At 34.2% G+C, this 19794-nt stretch overlaps 1 protein-coding gene across 2 annotated transcripts in view; it reads right to left on the reverse strand.

Annotated features, from left to right (window-relative positions):
• Positions 1-17743, reverse strand: part of LOC126768142 (proton-coupled amino acid transporter-like protein pathetic) — a 36854-nt gene extending 19111 nt beyond the window's left edge. The window contains exons 1-2 of one of the 2 annotated variants that reach the window (XM_050486074.1): positions 15029-15034; positions 11572-11628 (exon numbers count right to left, since the gene is read on the reverse strand). In XM_050486074.1, coding sequence (XP_050342031.1) covers positions 11572-11615 — 44 coding nt within the window. In that variant the 5' untranslated portion in view covers positions 11616-11628; positions 15029-15034. Of the gene's footprint in view, positions 1-11571; positions 11629-15028; positions 15035-17659 lie in introns of those variants that run through there. The other variant, XM_050486073.1, reaches the window with a different exon arrangement.
• Between the last annotated feature and the right edge of the window lie 2051 nt (positions 17744-19794).

Genomic DNA, 19794 nt, shown 5'->3' on the forward strand with positions numbered 1-19794 from the left:
AAATGTATAAATGTATATATAAGCGGTCAGCAAAAGGAAATTAGAAAAATTGTCAGTGACCGACACTGCAAATATAATTATTGCTGAAGATTTGTTATTTTGAAAATTTTATTATTTTATAATATATAAATAACGTATTGATTTTATTTTCATCATTTTTATTATAGAAGAATTATGTTATATTCAAGTTCCGAGTATTTAATTATTTCTTAATTCCGCGAATTCGTGGCTTCGCTTCCTTAGTATATTTTAATGTCTTGTTTTTAATTAAAACCCACGTTATAACTAAATTTGTCTATAATACGATTCGATAATATTTCTCTCATCTACGTTTTCAGATTTTTATAAAAATTATTATAAAAGGTAATGTTAAAATCGAATACTCATATACTCAATCGGTCGTAAGTAAAGTTAGTCATTTTCGTTTTTGTTCGGAATGTGCATTGCTGTTGGCCCTAGACGTGGCCTCTACAGCGTCACCGGGCGGAAAGGGCGTGTTGCACTCAAACCGGATCTTGGAAGCCCACAAAAGAAGCTCAGGGGGAACGGACGTTCTAAGGGTACCTCCTGTGAGGCCGGACCTCGGCTTAGGACGCTGTTGAAGTCGGGGAGATGAAAGACGTTTTTTTCTTTTTTTTTTTATATTCTCCGGTATGGCAAATGACTCTACTCCACCTGATGGTAAGTGGTAGTAGAGTCGAAACGCGACGACGGCCAGTACAGTCGGGAAGAATGTTCTGTACTAGCCGTCCCCGCCTTGCCGGCCCGCAAGATGCCTCTTCACGCCTCGTTTGAAGGAACCCGGGTTGTAAGAGGATGTATGTAATTTAAACGCGGTCATACGCCTAAGCGTCGACGAAAACTAACGAACAAGTGTATATTGTAACTGTATGTCTAAGGTTCAATTTACTATTCTTACATTATATAACATTGAGGACATTTCGTTAATGTGCGATAAGACAGACAAGTACCTACGCGCGAGCAAGTTAACACACCTTTTTATTTACAAAATTAAGCACGCCATTTTCGTTTAATACCAGTATAAGAAGTTCAAATTAGATTTACAACCTTTCTTAGTTATAAAATGTAGGCTATCTCCTACAATATAAACAAGTTAAATGGAAGTGAAAAATGTTTTTATTGAGAGTAATGTTATATTTTTTTCATATGTTTACTACATACTATTAGCACAAATAGTGTTTGGAAATTTTTGAGTCAATCGGTTGTCTGCATTTGGTTTCAAATTCAATTGAAATTAAATTTACTAACAAGTTCACTATCTGTTACCTCTTAATCGAATATAGTGGGTTCAAACCCGGACAAACCACTGAATTTTCATGCTTATTATGTTTATAATTCGTGTCCGGCTGATGGCCGTGATGGATGAGTATGTGTCCACCCACCGACTGCGTGATAAAATAAGCTGTGATCCTTTCAAAACGAGAGAAGCCGTGAGATGTACAAGTTATTTTTTTATACTTACTATTAGATTAAGTTAAATAAAAGCTTGTAAAAAACTATAATGAATATAATGTGTTATATTATAATGTACAAATCATGACCGCGTAAAATTATTTATTTATTTATTAAGGACTATCAGAAGTCACCACACGTCACCATACATGTAACAATATATAATATAATATAATGTCCTGGGACATTCTTCACACTCGGCCATCTGATCCCAAATTAAGCAGAGCTTGTACTATAAAACTAGACAACTATTATACTACATATACTACTTTTCTTTTGTAAATATTAATACAGAACAAACATGCTTATGCACAAAAATGTCTGTCATGGGTGGGAATCGACCCTACAACCTTCGTCGAAAGGCAAGTATCTACCAACCACGCCAACCGGCCCGTTAAAAACAATACATTCACACTTAATATAAAGAATTGCCGTGGAGTACCGGCTTAGAATAGTACTCCCCCAATCTCATCCCGTGGGTGTCGTAAGAGGCGACTAAGGGACGGGGAAAAGGGGGGATGGGCAGCAGCGTCCCCCCTCCCATAAACATCTTACCCCCCTACTGCGCTCGCCAACACGCCTGCCCAGCGCGGCGAGTATGGGCAAACCCCTCCCTTAATGGCAGATGCGCCCAAAAAAAGGCCCCCAGTTACCGGCAAGCCCGCTAGGCCCGACCAAGGTAGCGGTCGCGGTATCGGCAGGGCAGGGGGTGCTAAGAATCACCGGTTCACGGCAGGCTACCGTATAAAACGACTGAACATGGCAACATATAATGGACGCTCGATGAGGCTGGACCATCACCTCGCCGAATTAGAAGTAGAGTTAAGTCATATAAACTGGCATATACTGGGGTTATCTGAAGTCCGAAGACAGGGGGAGGACACGATAACTCTAGAGTCCGGTAACTTACTCTACTTCCGCGAAGGTGATAACCTCTCCCAGGGTGGTGTCGGTTTTTTAGTCAAAAAGGATCTCATTAGCAGCATTGTGGAAATCAGTAGTGTGTCGAACCGGGTAGCGTACCTTGTCCTAAAACTTTCCGACAGGTACTCCCTGAAGGTCGTACAGGTATATGCGCCAACTTCGACATACTCTGATGATGTGGTCGAAGCGATGTACGAGGACATCGCAAAGGCCCTCAACGACACCTCGAAGGCCCACTACAATGTTGTTATGGGAGACTTTAATGCTAAAGTGGGAGTACAAGATAGCGGTGAATCGAAAGTCGGACCTTACGGCTTGGGCTGCAGAAATCACAGGGGGCAAATGCTGGTAAACTTTCTCGAAGCGCAGGGGCTTTTTTTGATGAATTCTTTCTTTCAAAAGAAGCCTCAGAGGAGGTGGACCTGGCGAAGCCCCGATAACGTGACAAGGAACGAGATAGACTTTATCATTTCGAATAAAAGGCACATATTTAGAGATGTTTCAGTGATCAACAGGTTTAATACCGGAAGTGATCACCGCTTGGTTCGAGGCACTCTAAATATCAACTTAAAAGCCGAAAGATCGAGAATGATGAGGTCTACTCTCCGACCTACCATGCTCCAAGCTGCTCAAGGCTCCGAAAAGTTCCAAATGGAACTTCAAAATCAATTCACCGCGTTGGAAACCATAAGCAGCATTGATGAGAGAACCGACACGCTGGTCAAAATACTGCAAAACACATCCCGCAAGTGTTTTCCGCCACAGATAAGAGACAACGCACCAAAACTCTCTGCTGAGACACTCGAGCTCATGAGAAAACGACGAGAACTACCATCGTTTTTGTCAGATAAGGCCTTAAACCGAACAATAAAAACGCTGACGCGACGCGATCTCCGACGCTCCAATACCCGTGCCATCAAGGCTGCGATTGAGCAAAATCGGGGATCGAAAGTGTTCGCTCGCAAGTTTGGGAGGCCGCGTCTGACAAAACTTAAAACTGAAAATGGTGGGGTCGTTACCTCTAGGCCTGAGATTGTCGGAGAAGTAGAGAGGTTTTATGGGCAGTTGTTCTCTTCAAGATCGGATAAACCCGTGGGAATCAGTATTGATGACCAGCGCGCCCCTCTTATGCGCCATTACTCCGAGGAGCTCCCGGTCGTTGACCAAGGAGAGATTAGGGCGGCTCTAGAACAGCTTAAAAACAACAAAGCTCCGGGAGATGACGGAATCACAACAGAGTTGCTTAAGGCAGGCGGGACTCCGGTCCTAAAAGAGCTAGCACGCCTCTTTAATTCCGTCATCCAACATGGCAAGACCCCGGAAACGTGGAGCGGGAGTGAGGTGGTACTGTTTTTCAAGAAAGGTGATAAAACCCTCTTGAAAAACTACAGACCAATCTCCCTCCTGAGTCACGTGTATAAGCTGTTCTCAAGAGTCGTCACGAACCGTCTCGCCAGACGACTTGACGAGTTCCAGCCCCCAGAGCAAGCCGGCTTTCGATCAGGCTAGAGCCTTGGAGATATATTGAGGTACTGAGATGTCTGTACAACGCCGCTACAATGACTGTCCACATCCAGGACTGTAAGACGAAGGCGATCCAACTGCGCAGAGGGGTGAGACAGGGGGATGTAATATCCCCGAAACTGTTCACCAACGCGTTGGAAGACGTTTTCAAAACGCTGGATTGGACTAGGTATGGAGTCAATGTAAACGGCGAGTACATCTCACACCTTCGATTTGCCGACGATATCGTCATCATAGCAGAGTCGCTGGAACAACTCACCGAAATGCTGCGTAGCCTAGGCGAGTCTTCCCGGCGTGTCGGTCTCGGTATGAACTTGGACAAGACCAAGGTCATGTTCAATAGGCATGTCGTGCCGGGACCGATATACGTCGAGGGGAAACCTCTCGAAGTTGTTAGTGAATATACCTACCTAGGACAGATAATACAAGTCGGTAGGAACAACTTTGAGAAGGAAGCCGATCGAAGAATTCGCTTGGGATGGGCAGCATTTGGCAACCTTCGTCAAGTCCTCAAGTCGTCTATACCGCAATGTTTGAAGACGAAAGTCTTCAACCAATGCGTCTTATCTGCCATGACATACGGTGCCGAAACGTGGACACTAACTGCGGGACTAGTCCACAAATTCAAAGTCGCTCAGCGTGCTATGGAGCGAGCTATGCTCGGAGTATCTTTGAAGGATAAGATCAGAAATGAGATTATCCGGAAAAGAACCGGAGTCACCGACATAGCTTGCAAAATTAGCAGGCTGAAGTGGCAGTGGGCTGGTCACGTATGTCGTAGGACCGATGGCCGTTGGAGCAGACGAGTCCTAGAGTGGAGACCGCGAATCGGCAAGCGCAGCGTAGGGCGCCCTCCAGCCAGGTGGACCGACGACCTTAAGAAGGTGGCGGGCACCAACTGGATGCGGAAGGTGGAGGACAGGGAGCTTTGGCGCACCTTGGGAGAGGCCTATGTTCAGCAGTGGACAACGATTGGCTGTTGATTGATAAAGAATGTTTCCGACATACAGCTAATTCGATGATTTTGGCGTAGGTTACACGAATCAAATGCAATTATATTCCTTCCAGGATTTTTAAAATTATGCTCTTCTGATTTTACTTCCTGAATATATATTGCAACTTTAAATAACCTTCTCATTTTCCTTATAATATTATTATAAGTTTTATTCAATGAAATTCAACTAACAATTGTGTCTCATTGTCTTATTTTAATATAATTAAGGATCAGTTATAGTTTGTGTTGAGTTTCACAATTTTAATTAAAGTAATTAATACATTAATAAATTTACTGGTGTTAGGGCTTTGTGCAAATTCGCCTGGGTAGGTACCACCCACTCATACCTACATATTCTACCGCAAAACAGCCGTACTTGGTATCATTGTATTCCGGTTTAAAGAGAGGGTGAGTGAGCCAGTGTAATTACGGGCGTTAGGGATATAAAATCTTAGTTTCCAAGGCTAGTGATGCATTGGCGATGTATGCGATGGTTAACATTTCTTAAAATGCCAATGTTTTTGGGCGTTGATGAACATTTACCATCAGGTGGCCCTATGCTCGTCTGCCTACCTATTCTTTAAAAAAATACTATTTACTCTAGGTCGAGTAATATTTAGTAATACAATTATGATGTCCTTCTGACTGATCTCGGCCATATGGCAATTGCGCAGGAAATATTATTATTGCGGAGAAGTATATGTAAGCACTTTCTATTCAATTATAATTCAATGCGATGGTAAATCCGACACGACCAGAAAGTGTTCAATCTAGCCTATTATGCTCACTTAGTACAGACATGAAGGACTTAACATCTTGGTTCTCAAGGTTGGTGACGTGGTCATTAACGATGGAAGGGATAGCAGTACCACTGTCTATGGCAGGTGGTGACCCCTATAGCATCAGGTGGCCCATTTGCTAGTCTGCCTAATTATTTGAAATATAAGAAAATATTTTTTTTTTATATTATATACAAATGATGAGTGCATCCGTTTAGTTCGTGATGGTTGACGTTTATAGTTACGACTCTTTTTTAAGGTCGTAGCGCGTTGTTATATATACTATACTTATAAACCACTTAAATTTTACTTCCAAAGCTTGAATAACAACTTCACTAACTTCCAAAACGCCATTTTTTCACGAATGCATAATGAATATTAGATCTCTACCAATTATGACATTACTATTCAAGATAAACGTTGTTCATATATATATTTATCATTTGCTAAAATTTAAAGTTAAAGTATGACTAAGACGGTTATAAATTTTAATTATGCAAAATACCAAGACTGGTAACTTTTGATAAAGATACTGAATATATTAATTACTGACCTCAAATTATTTAACAACAATCTAGGTTCTATTAACAAGCACGAGGTTATTATAATCACTAGAGATTTGCATATTATACGATCTATGATTTTAATTTTGATCTATCACAAATCTATCAATCATAAATACGCAGTCACCTTGAAAGTATAAGTATAGTTAGAAATTAAAACCCCTTTTTTGTTATTTTTTTAAACCTAAAACATTTCTATTGACGAGTTTGTACGGCTGCAGGTTATAAAGGCCAGGAACCGATCACACGTTAGGTTAATAAATGTGTATGAGTTTTCTCCATCGAAATATACACAATCGGTAACATTGAGATCTTAAAATGTATAATTCTGCGCCAGATATCTTTCCGGACGTGTAGGATTACTATCCCATCGTATGATGAGAGTGAGGGACTAGAAAATGTTGTATTTATGATCACACGCTTTTGCATCTAATATTTGCGTAGTTATATATTTGATAATGTGAGCCTTAGCTTGTCTGGAAGGCGAAATTATAAAAAAATCACATATCGACCAAATACCCATAGCGGTCAATTATATGATATGCTTAGTATAAAATAGTACTAAACAGAGTATATAATAAAAATAAGTTCATAGGAAAAGAACAACATTAAATACCTACTAGTTTTCGACTACTGCTTAGCCTTAGGGGGTAAGGTATAGAAGCCTTTATTTCTCCTTGGCTTGCTTTACACCAAATCTTATCAATATCAAATCGGTTCAGTGGTTTAGCCGTGAAAGAATAACAGACAAACAGGCAGAGCTTCTTTGACAACAATAATAATAGCATAATGGATAGGGCTTAATTCTTGAGACTTGAACATACTACATTTTTTCCATATGTTCATTCCTTTTTATCATTTTAAAACTAGTAACCTTATTCAAACCTACGCGACCTATTTTCTCTTCCAATCAAGCGTAAAACTTGTGGCACAATTGGGGTCGACAATATATAGTAGAGCTATTGAAGCTTTCATTGACACTATACGCGTTTACAAAAGGTTCCTAGATAAAGTTCAAAAGTTTTTACATAAAAAAAATTAAATGCTTGTGAGCTACATGCTGTTATAAAAGTACATTGATAACAAGTTTTTTCTTTATATAAAAAAGGAAGACGGACAGGGTAGAAAAATTCATGTTGCGAATAATTACTGCAGCGTATGAGGTCGGTATTTGTTGTCAAAAAACGCTTGAAAAACACAAACTTCCTAAACACAAAGAGTACATTATTAAATCCGATTACATATATATATGTATGTATGATTATCAATTTTATTTGATAAAATGAGTAACTGCTGAGTTTAAATAATGGTAACTCTCTAACCTAATCCTGTAACATGATGATAAAAAACCGCTTATAAAGGTTTTATATTGAATATCGAATATTTTATGTTTCATACATACCTACAAGAGGTGACATAAGTTATTTTTTAATTTAAAATTGGTAGGCAGACTGGCAATGGTACCACCGACATTTCCACTGTATGAACTATTAATAATTCCTTACATTGTCAATACCGTAACAGCCTGTGTCCCACTACTGGGCTAAAGGCCTCCTCTCCTCTTTTTGAGGAGAAGGTTTGGAGCTTATTCCACCACGCTGCTCCAATGCGGGTTGGTGGAATACACATGTGGCAGAATTTCAGTGAAATTAGACACATTCAAGTTTCCTCACGATGTTTTACTTCACCGTAAAGCACGAGATGAATTATACATATTAAGCACATGAAAATTCAGTGGTGCTTGCCCCGGTTTGAACCCACGATCATCGGTTAAGATTCACGCGTTCTTATCACTGTGCCATCTCGGATACGCATCCAAACTTGGGAACTATGAAGTTATCTCCCTTGTGTATTTTATTTTTATCATTTTCGACGATCCATTTAATGAAGAGACTATTAAATAGACAATAGTCAACAAGTATTTCATAAATCATTATGAATCTTATAGAAATGTTCTTCCAATAGATTGAATTTAATTGAACCATCATAATTAAATAGTTATGCTTTGGCGTTGTTTTAAAGTCGATTTTGTTCTTTATATTTCAGATATGAGAGAACACAGACAACACATTCACACAAACATGCGCGCGCAAAGAGAGAGAGAGAGAGAGAGCGATATAATTACACACACGCATCGCACATGAAAACGTAGTATGATTGTCTTATAAGCTTGATGATCAATTATTTGTATTAATTTGAACAGTTACCTTTTATTTGCTTTGCATTTTTTATATTAACACGTTGCCTGTCCAGAGTACTTTGGGCACGGTTGTCGTGACGTCCAATTTTTGTTTTCGGCCAAACTGTTTCATTTTATGTACTTTATGTACTTACAAAGAATTTACAAATTATTATCAATAAAACTTTCGAATTTACTGAATTTCAGCATTGCATTATTTTTAATGCACGGACGTGACAGCTAGAATACCGTGCATTACAAATAATGCACAGACGTAGTAGCAAGAACATTATGGATTACATAAAATGCACGGACGTTACGAATTTAAATTAATACATTTTTATGAACTTATTATTGCTTTTCGTTCATATCATTGTCAATGTCATTCAAACTTTTCATTGTTATATGTCATAAATGTCAGTTTTACCGCTTAAACGTATCTTTTCGTTAGTAAACATCATTCGAATTTTTCGTTGGTTCTTGTTATTGTTTTGAAGTGAAAATGCCTCTAAAACTTCTATCTGATGAACAAATGCGACGTATTTTGGAAGATAGTGATGGCGAAGACGAATTCTCGCGCCAACTAGAAGATTTGGACTCACACGATGAAGACGATTTAGAATCAGGTACATACGTATATAATGCACAAGATATCCCTATGCTTTCGGTGGACGAGGATCTGATTAGTATTCAACAATTTATTGATATTACTAATACACCGAATGTAAACGCCGCTATTGCACAATCGGGTAACATAACCGCTTCTGCTTCTGATAATGACGAGCTTGAATGCCACCCTGCTAGGTCTCTTTCTCAGCCGAATGAAGTAAATGCTGGTAGTTCTGGTTTGCCTGCTGATGCTTTACAAATGTCTGCTGCTGATGATTTGCATATGTCTCCTGCTGATTCCATTTTTTCTACTCCACATATCCCCCAACTTAGTACTGAATGGCAGAGTGAGATAAGGAGTTTGCCACGGCAAGTTTTTACTGGTTATGATGAAGGCAAACGCCAGGAACGGTTATTTTCTGATCAATCTGACTTATGGACGATTTTCACCCACATTTTCGATGAAGACATAATTGAATTTATGGTAGTCGAAACCAATAGATATGCTTTGCAAACCACAGTGAATGATTTGAGGCCCAACAGTCGTCTAAGGAGATGGAAACCAATAACAGGAGATGAAATGAGAAAGTTTTTAGGTGTTTATTTACTGACGGGAATCATCAATTTTCCAATGCTCGAAAACTACTGGAAAAAGGACAAATTATACTATCATCCACTTCTTCACGAGATAAATATGTCCTACAATAAATTCGCGCTGATATTAAAATGCTGGCATTTTGTAGATAACGAAGCCCCACGTAATGAAGGCGACCGTTTATATAAAATACAGCCACTCATCGACAAACTAACAAAAAACTGGCGAAAAATATTTACCCCCGGAGAACGTATAGTAGTCGACGAGTCGATGGTTGGTTTTAGGGGAAGAATTAAATTTCGAACTTACAACCCACAGAAATCTCATAAGTACGGCATAAAAATTTATAAATTATGTACTGATAGTGGTTATACCTGGAGTTACCGCGTTTATTCTGGTCAAGACGACCAAATAACTGGATTAGATAAACCGGGGTCAGTTGTTGTTAGTTTGTGCACAGATTTGCTTAAAGAAGGAAGAATCATGATAACGGACAATTACTACACTAGCATACCTTTGGCAAGGTACCTAAAAGAACAAGGTACTGATTTGTGTGGAACAATACGCAAAAACCGTCGAGAACTGCCCCAAGAAGTGGTTCAGCAACGTTTAGAAAAAGGTCAAATTTCTGTGCAGCAGAACAACTTTGCGACCATCCTAAAATGGCATGATAAACGGGATGTGCTTATGTTGTCGACGTGTCACAACCACGAAATGCAAATGATGTAAAGAAATTACTTAAGGTTAAAACTGAGAACTGTTCAAGTTCCAGTTCTGCGAGTTCTTTGCGTCCTACAAGTCACAAGTTAACGAAAATACCCAAGAAAGCTAATGGAAAAATTTGGCAAAAACGTTGTGCCAGTTGCTACAAAAAGCTGAAAGAATCGGGATTCACAGCTACTGATGCAAGGAAGAAGACTTCACAAGTTACAACTTAGTGCATTCCATGTAAAAAACCATTTTGCTTACAATGTTATAACGAATCTCACTAATTGCCAGTGGACTTTATTCAAATAATAATGCTTTTCAATAAACCAGTTCATGCTACCAACCAATAAAAAAAAATTGGCGGGACATTGGTGTTTTATTATTCCCAATTCACTGCTCATACGTCTGCAAAATATTATAGACGTAGCTCTCACGTCCAGTCTACAAAACCCCATTCAAAAAGAATAGGCTCGTGCATTATCGAAATTAAAGCACGGGCGTCACAGCAGTAGCCAAAATGCATTATATATAATGCACGGACAGGCAACGTGTTAATCATATTATTGTTTTTTTTTTACAAACACAATCATGCTAAGAGCGTAACTTTGTAAGGCAGCTGCTTTAAGTCCACCATCTGTTCTTAGAAATTGCACCGAATTTACTAACGAAAGTACTAAAAACTGTGAGTATGCCAAAAATTGTGTAGCTTATTACTTATACTTCAGTTTGCGTTCGATTAACCCATTTATTTGTTAAACTACCCGCTCTCAGCTTAAACTGTATGTTACGTTGTTTGTATATAAGTTTAGTATTTAATGTAATTTTATCCACCCAATCATTGACACGTATATACGGTAAAATTCAAATGAGTTTATTTTTAAATACTTATGTGTAAAAAATGTAACATCTTGTTTTTTATGAAGTGAATAAATTAAATGAAATTGATATATAGTGAAAGAAGTCATTTTTCTTATCTCTGGGCTGTTACGGAACTTGACAGAAAAATGTAGCAATTTTTAATTGGCTCGAACCGATACTTGATATTAGACTTGTGTCTGAGGCTAGACTGAGGGATGGTCCTCTTTATAAGCATATTTGGTTGTTCAATCGGTTTTGATTTGTCACTTGACCAACAAGGCGTCAATTATATGCTTATATATAAACTTTATTAGTGCCATTTCCAAATATTATTTACTCCATGCGCATACATTCTCAATACTTACGTTGAATTGAAGTTATCCATCGGCTGTTTTTCTTTTGCCGCCATTTTGCCGAAATATCTGAAATACGAATGTTAAATTAACTAAAAAAAAACAAATTCTCAATTTATATATTATCTTTAAAATGTTAACGGGAATACTTTGAAATTAAAAGTATTTTATATTATCTTTTGTTAATAAAAGTCATGTATCTGCTAGAAGTTTTTATTAAGTTTTATTTTCGATGGAAATAAACAGGAGTAGTATATGTACATCGCATTCAGCATAAAACTTTAGCTAATTAAAAACTTGTTTATTTTGTTTTAAAAACTTTTATATAAAAGTTCATATTGTTTAATAGAAGTTCGTGACAATAGTGGACATTTCGTTACATTTTACAGCAATTCGATAGTTTGAGATTTTTTTACGAGGAATTTTATTTATTGTTCTCCTTGTAATTATTTTAATAATTTAATATATATCGATCTAAAGTGCTAATTTATAAGGTTTTAAGCTCGAGCATATTACATACAAATAATTATTTTAAGTTATATAGGGAAGATTTCTATTAAATCGGTTAAAACACCATCGGAAGTTACATTGAAATAGTTTATACAAGTACTATTCAAATAGCCTTGGGAGTTATCTTGAATCAATTGAATCTGAGATCAGAAACGGTGAATACTTCACTATCTTGTCGATATCTCGAGTTAAAGAGCAAATAAGAATACGAAGGAAATATTACATGCATTCGAAATGTAATCTTACTTTGATAATAAGTTAAGTTTATTGAAACAAGTTACACGTACGAAATATTTATGAGGAAAAACGATGAACTTGTGAAGTTTTTGTACATTATTTAAATGTTGGCTAATTAGTAACGAATAATTTCCTCACGTTAGTTATTTATTTTATTTACATACCAATAAGCATTTTAATAATTTTATACCCTGAATCATTTTAATTTTCAAAACTAATTATAATACTACTAATTTTGGTAGGTATTTAAATTTTAAATAACATCATTTTTATCCGTAATGTGTATACGTTTTAAATATTTAGTAGAGCTTGGACACTCGTGCTGATTACCTCGTATTACGAGTGAGTTTCTTGTTATATTATAAATTACGTGAAAATTCTTTAGTGCTTGCTCGAGTTTGAATCCGCGATATTTGGTTAAAATTTACCTTATATATCCATTCATAATATCAACCATCTACACAAGGAATGCCAGTTATAATTGCATGATAATACAATTAATAATTATTATTAAAGTACAGCATCTTTTAAATATTTTTGCTACACATATGCATGGGGTCAACGCCCTGAAAACTTGATTGCATTTTATACAATGCTTTTGGACAAGTCAATTTTCGTGAACGATTCCGAAATAACAAGTTCCTTACGAATTTTATTACTAATTTGAATTTATTGGGATTGAATTTGAAAATTAAGTAAGAAAATATTATTTTATATAAGGAAAAAAAATATTTAGTATTACGTTATTCAACTTAGACTTTTGTTACTGACTTTGCTTGTGAATCATTTCGTTGAATTTATTTCACAGTGGGTTTGTTTATTATTTAAAACTAAAAGATTAATATTTTTGGTATAAAATGTCCTTAAATAAAAAACAATATAATCAAGTCTGCGAGATCTTCTGTTCAAGGCCTAATGATTGTCGTTTGTAATTGCAACAAGAACCAATAAAACTTATCGTTCTCACCAAGGTAAAGTAAAATTAAATGAGGTCGAACAAGGTCAAATTTCTTGAACACTTGTTCGGAACACTAAACCCTAAACGCGAGAAGAACTCAAAAGGGTTTTTGTTTTCAATTGTTTTTGTGTTGTTATTGAGGAGCTCACATGTATTCATTGTGGTGATAGCATTGATTTACTGACATATGTTGCCTCGGGAATAGGGAGAAGTTTAACAGTATGAAGCTGTAAAATTTGGATTTATATATACTTTACAATGATATATATTTATAAATAATAAAAAAGTATACGTCAATAACAGCCTGTAAATGTCACACTGCTAGACTGAGACCCTTTTCCTTTTGAGGAGAAGGCTTGGAGCTTATTTCATAACGTTGCGTACGGTTTCATACGTTCCTTAGCGGTTTGGTGGACACACATATGGCAAATTATCATCCGGCACTTGTAGGCTTCCCTATTAATGCTCATTTGAACTCGCAGTCTTCGATTGAGAATCACGTAATCTAGTCACTGGGCCATGATTATATATAGCCATACAATTTCACGTTGTAATCAATACGAGCGTTTTCTGAAAACATTGTATCTGCGTATTACTTGGAGCAGCCAGATATCTCTGTTGCCAGCATCTGGTACCAATGTTATCGATAGAGTCTTAGGTAAATGACGTTTAAAATCCTAAGCCTGATGTTACCTGAGATAATAATGAATATTATTAAATAGAACTTTAATACTACTGGCAGAGAGTACAAATTGTAATGATTGATTAATATTAAGCAAGGAACTGGAATTAATAATTCAATTAGTAAAACCTTTATATTTGTTTTGGAGCAAAATAGATAGCAGTTAAAAACATCTTAAAAAGTCAATTATCTAAAGTTAAGAAGCAAACTTTATTATTTTTTTATAACACAAATATAAAAAAAAATTCACAACTGAAAGATCTCTCTTCTCCCTAAATAAATAATAACCTTCCTTTATTTCATTTCAATAGTCCAATGAAAACAATTTCGCTTAAAAAATAATAAAATTTATGATATAATGGTAATATTTAGCTGCTCAGTAGAAATCTCTATGAAGTTTCATTTAAAATAAAATTCAAAATAATAGCCGGTCTCGACTTTGAACGGTGAATTTATCCTGTGCTATGTTTTAGATAAGGATTAGTACTACTACTACAGTTATTAGTTTTTCCTTTTTTTAACATAAAAATAATCACTATAAGTTATCTATAAAATATAGGCATATTCCTCGCCAATTTTCTGTTTGTTACCTATAAATCGCTTATACAAAGTTTTTATACGTTATAGTTTTGGCAACGTTTGCTTCCAAAGCATCTGGAGCGAAAATTTTCTCTCCGACTTATGAACAAAACTTACTTCTTTGTAATATTAATATATACGTATAGAGTCGACCAGTTACAGCAAGGTTAGACCAGTTACAGCAAAATGGAGTACATTTTGATGAAAAGTAATAAAGTAATTATGATATTGATAAATCTTATTTTCCTTGCCTTAAATGGTATCGTCATTGAAACTAACTTATTGTAAATTGGTAATGAAAATTTTTTAAGAAAAAAAAATTTACGCGACAAAATCATTCATTCTTTTTTAAGTCATTTCATATCTTTCCAAATAGACTTTTAATTATTAAGTTGATGTGTACAATTGTATAAAATCGAATGGAATGCTCGTTGTTTTTTTCTCGATTCGTTCTTTCTATAAATGTTATAAAACACGATTTTCGTCTTTAATATTATACTCACGTCTGAATAAAATTTTCACATCATTTTCGTATTGTAAGCTTCCGTGTGGTGGTCTTGTAGTGGTTTATTATTAAGCAAGCTTAACCACACACTGTTCTCGTGCATTATAAACCGGAACTCAAAACAAACCTTAATCTTTTTCAAGGCAAGTATTAAATTGTTCTGATCTGACCTGACTGTATTAAAGAAAAGTTATATAGTTCATTTTGTAACGCAACATAAGATTATCAAATTTGAAACTTACAACCAAACACGATTGTAAGATGACAGAAAGTGCGATAGATATGCGATATTGGCTTTGATAGTAATTAAAGGATTTATAGTTAATACGCATCAAAACAATTAACACTGTAAGTGGGGTTTGTGCGTGTGTGTGTGTGTGTGATATAATAGGAGTTTTCTCATAGAATATTTGCTTATACCAAAAGTTTATAAAGAAAATTGACATTTTAAATTAAATGTTTGAAAATAAAAGTTATCCTAACAGTTTAAAAATACATATAACATTGTGTATGTCAAATTTTTCAATTTAGAACTTAATATAGAGTTATTTATACCAAAGACAAGGCACATGCTATTCATAAGCCACATATGAAAACTGAGATGGTGAAGCTAAGAAAAACTAACAGGATAGTTAAAGATAATACTTACAGTAATTTAGCAAATGTGTTCTTACATAATATACATTGTAAATTTTATGTTTTCTATATATATATTCAAAAAAATATTTAATATTTTGTTAGAAACAATGGCAAACATTGTATAAACAAGAGAAATAAAGAAAAACTTATAGCACCATGGTTTTGTTTACGCAAAATCAATTCATAATTCATTGGGCATGGTGTTCGCTTCTATAATAGAATTCCTAAAATACTTTTACCTTTGCCAATTAAAAAAAAATTAAATCACATATCAAGAAAACTTTGATTTATAAGTCGTCGTACTCGATAAAATTACATTCATAATAAAAAAGTGTCTAGATAGTATTCGCTGATTTCCATAATGGATAAATAATATTTCAATCGTGTTGTATTGTCAATGAGTAAGTAATGAGTATCTTTCCGGTTCTTTACGTAGAATCTACATTTCAAACTGGTGGTAGCTTTAAATTTCATTTAATCTTACAAAATGACGATCCAAAAGTGCAAGAGCCTACTGGAATAAAGTAGATTTTAAATACATATAGATTTGATTGGATATGATTACCTTTTGTTTAAGAATTTATATAACAATAAACCGTGATGGGATGTATGTTTTACCCTTTGGTCAAGGCAAAGAATTCACACAAAGGTTAAAGATATCACGGAACTTTCATGTTCTTCACGAGAAAAAGTGACATAAATTCCATATAATCTTTCAAATTTTATTAATAACGAAGAGTATGATAAAAAAGATTAAAATACTCATGCTACGGTTTTTTATTTATAAACAGAACACAGTCACCAATATCCATATTTATAACTTAAAAAACAAATAACTTTCATGCAAACTTTTATTCTTTATAAATCAAACACTTACTTAAATTTACAAAAAGAAAATTAGAAAGCATTTTCAATATTCCTAGCTTCATAAGTAACGATTTCCACATTTGACCCTATTTAGGAGATTTATAAAGGAGATTATTTTTTTATTGTTCGCGTTATCAATATATACTTACTTTATTTATTTATACAGCTTTATTTTTTAAATTAATGGCATTACAAAATATTTGTGACCATACTTTAAATTGATTTTATATTCAATTTATATATTTATAAAAATCCATTGAATCCGCTCGATAGTCTTATAAGTTTTATTTTCAAGGGCTAGGTCGCAATCGCAGTGCCTCTTTATGAATAAAATATGTTGGCTAATGCAATAAAAAATCATCTAAATCAGTGAAAATATCACGTAATATACACACGAAATACAGTTAAGCGCTGACATCCTCTTCCCTTTTTAAAGTCGGCTATAATTAAACAATAACAATAAAAAAACTCAAGATTTATTTATTTATTTGTTAAAACATACTTACAACATACATATAAAGCATTGAAAAAATTAACTTATAAAACAATAATAGTAGGTATATTTAATATGCATGTCAATTTCCAGTGTACATATCACTTCTAGATAATTGAATAATTTATGAATAGAATAAGGAAAGATTTTATGAAGCTAAATTAATAATTTATTATATAAAGAATTTTCTTTTATCGATTGTCCGTAATTACGTTATTTTAGCTATATAACAACGAATAAATTGAAATATTCAAATATAATGTTTACTGAGCAACGTCTCAAATAATCTTTAAGTTGAAGATTTAATTAATTCATTCCAATGATAAAAATATTTGAAACGAAAGTTCTTCGGTAACGGAGTTTAACACTTAAAATTACTTCGTTCCAAAGCAATAAATTTCGACAGCACGTGGATGATACTCTTGATATTAAATGTATAAAAGTAAAGTACCCAGTAACGGGGCTCAACAAACCTTTTAATAAGTATTTAAAATTATATGAAAAATAATCGTGTTATTTAAATAAAATATCAATAAAACACGTTCGAACAGTTTTCATTGTATCGTGTTATCACAAAAAAAAAAAACAATATATATTTAAATGAACAGAAACTTAAAAAAAATTACGTACCTTCGAAAAAAAAACACTTGTTATTTATGCGCGGGAATTATTAAAAAATATAAACAGTGCGAATGTCACTACATTTGAGAGCTGACTGACTTGACAAACGAAATACTGACATGCGCTTGAGTTGTATCAAAACTCAACCTTGCAAATAATTTTGTACCTAATCACTACGACTTAAAGTCTAAAATATTAAGTTAATCTGTTAACATTTTTTTAAAGGACACAAATAAGTGCAGTATGATCAATCGAGTCTTGTACTTTTGTTTAGCACGAAAATCATTCTTATTTCTATAGACATAAATGTCACAAAATAGTTATTTTAATTCAAAATAACATTACAATATAACCTACTTAAAGCTATTATCTTAAAAAACCTACTCATTGTCTTCTTACAATTAATAAGATAATACTTATGACACAAAGTTTTAAGCATTTATTTGATCAAATTGTAGGTGGAGGTTATTTTTTATTATTTATTTTTATTAATATTATTAATATGGAATTAAAATGATAATTCAATATGAATGACGTAATTTATATATATATATATATATATATATATATATATATATATATATATATAGCATATATATATATATATATATATATATATATATATATATATATATATATATATATATATATATATATATATATATATGCTCTATGAAAAGATTACATTAAATTTTCTTTATAGATCAAATAAACCCTATTTTTTCGGGTTTGCACATAATATTAACATCTAGTTAAGGAAGGTATATAATTCATTATATTAATCATATATGCCCTTTTCTGTGATGGCAAAATTATGACAGTTATGTCATGTACGATAACATAATTCTAAAAAATATGCCAATATATTCTATAATATATGATCTAAATATTACAAAATTGAGATCATCACGCTGATTTCACTCAATGTTTCTATGTATGCTAAATTTTTATTTTATCGTATTATATCTCAAAAATGAGATTATTGGCATTTGGCTTTATGACAGGATGTCATTATCTTTGAATTTAACCGTTTTCAGACAAACAAAAAATAACTATATATTTGTAGAAATATGCAAATTAGTTAAAACAATTGTACAAATATGCTTAAACAAAACAGATTATGCATTAAGTAAAGCTATAAACAATTTATAGTGCAACGACTTATAACTAGATTCCAAAATACAGTGTTAATGTAAGAATAACTAATAAGACGACCTACTAAGTTCAAAAGACCTTCGCTGTCCATAACTACTAACGTTGTATAGGCCAAGTCTGGTTTGGAAGTTAGTGACTATATTAATTAAAGAGACCATAAAATTCAAATCACTTCTTTATAGTGGCTAGTTGGTTGCGATTGAGGGATCGAATCCCAACCTATAACACTAAAAGTTATTGAATTTATATCAAGAATATTTCACAGCTCCGAGTTGAAATCTTTGCAATATTCCATCGCAATGGAAGTACATAATACAGTCGTACACCGATCTCTCTCTGTGTTGGATTGCTGTCTCATCCCACTATGGGAGTAAGGGGATGTGGTGTACTTATGCTCTAAGATATCTCCCGCTCAGTTGAGAATAGCCGCCGCGGCTAAAATCGTTTTATATTAAAAAAATGACTCAAAATATAAATCAGAATAAAACCTTAACACAACGTGGAAACGTGTAGATAGTATTCTTTACAATGAAATGCTTTGAATATTATCAAAATTAAACACGTTGCATGTTTCATAATTACGCTCTTGTTGCAAACATCACGTTTTGGTCATATTAAGTTTTATCAAAGAAAATTACAAAAAAATATGACGTTTTAAGCTGTACTTATAATACTTTGTACGAATTTTTCCTCATTGGATGTTTTTAGAGATATATTCTTATCCGACTTTAAAACGGAAGGATATATTTATTGGTATAGGTTTTTTAAAAAGATAAATAAAAACAACTATACAACAATAAAGTTAACGTATTTCAGAATGTATAATTTACACGCAAAAATAGAACAAAGGAATCCAAACTGAGCAACTAAAATATTATTTATGAGATATCCGCTACAACCGTGAGTCCAAGCAGAAGTAAGGTAACACCAGCCTGGCCAGCCAATAAGATCGGCAAGGCTCATCCCCACAACGATGGCCGACGCGTGAT

Source organism: Nymphalis io, chromosome 4 (assembly GCF_905147045.1).
Source record: "Nymphalis io chromosome 4, ilAglIoxx1.1, whole genome shotgun sequence".
In the NCBI taxonomy this organism is placed as follows: domain Eukaryota; kingdom Metazoa; phylum Arthropoda; class Insecta; order Lepidoptera; family Nymphalidae; genus Nymphalis; species Nymphalis io.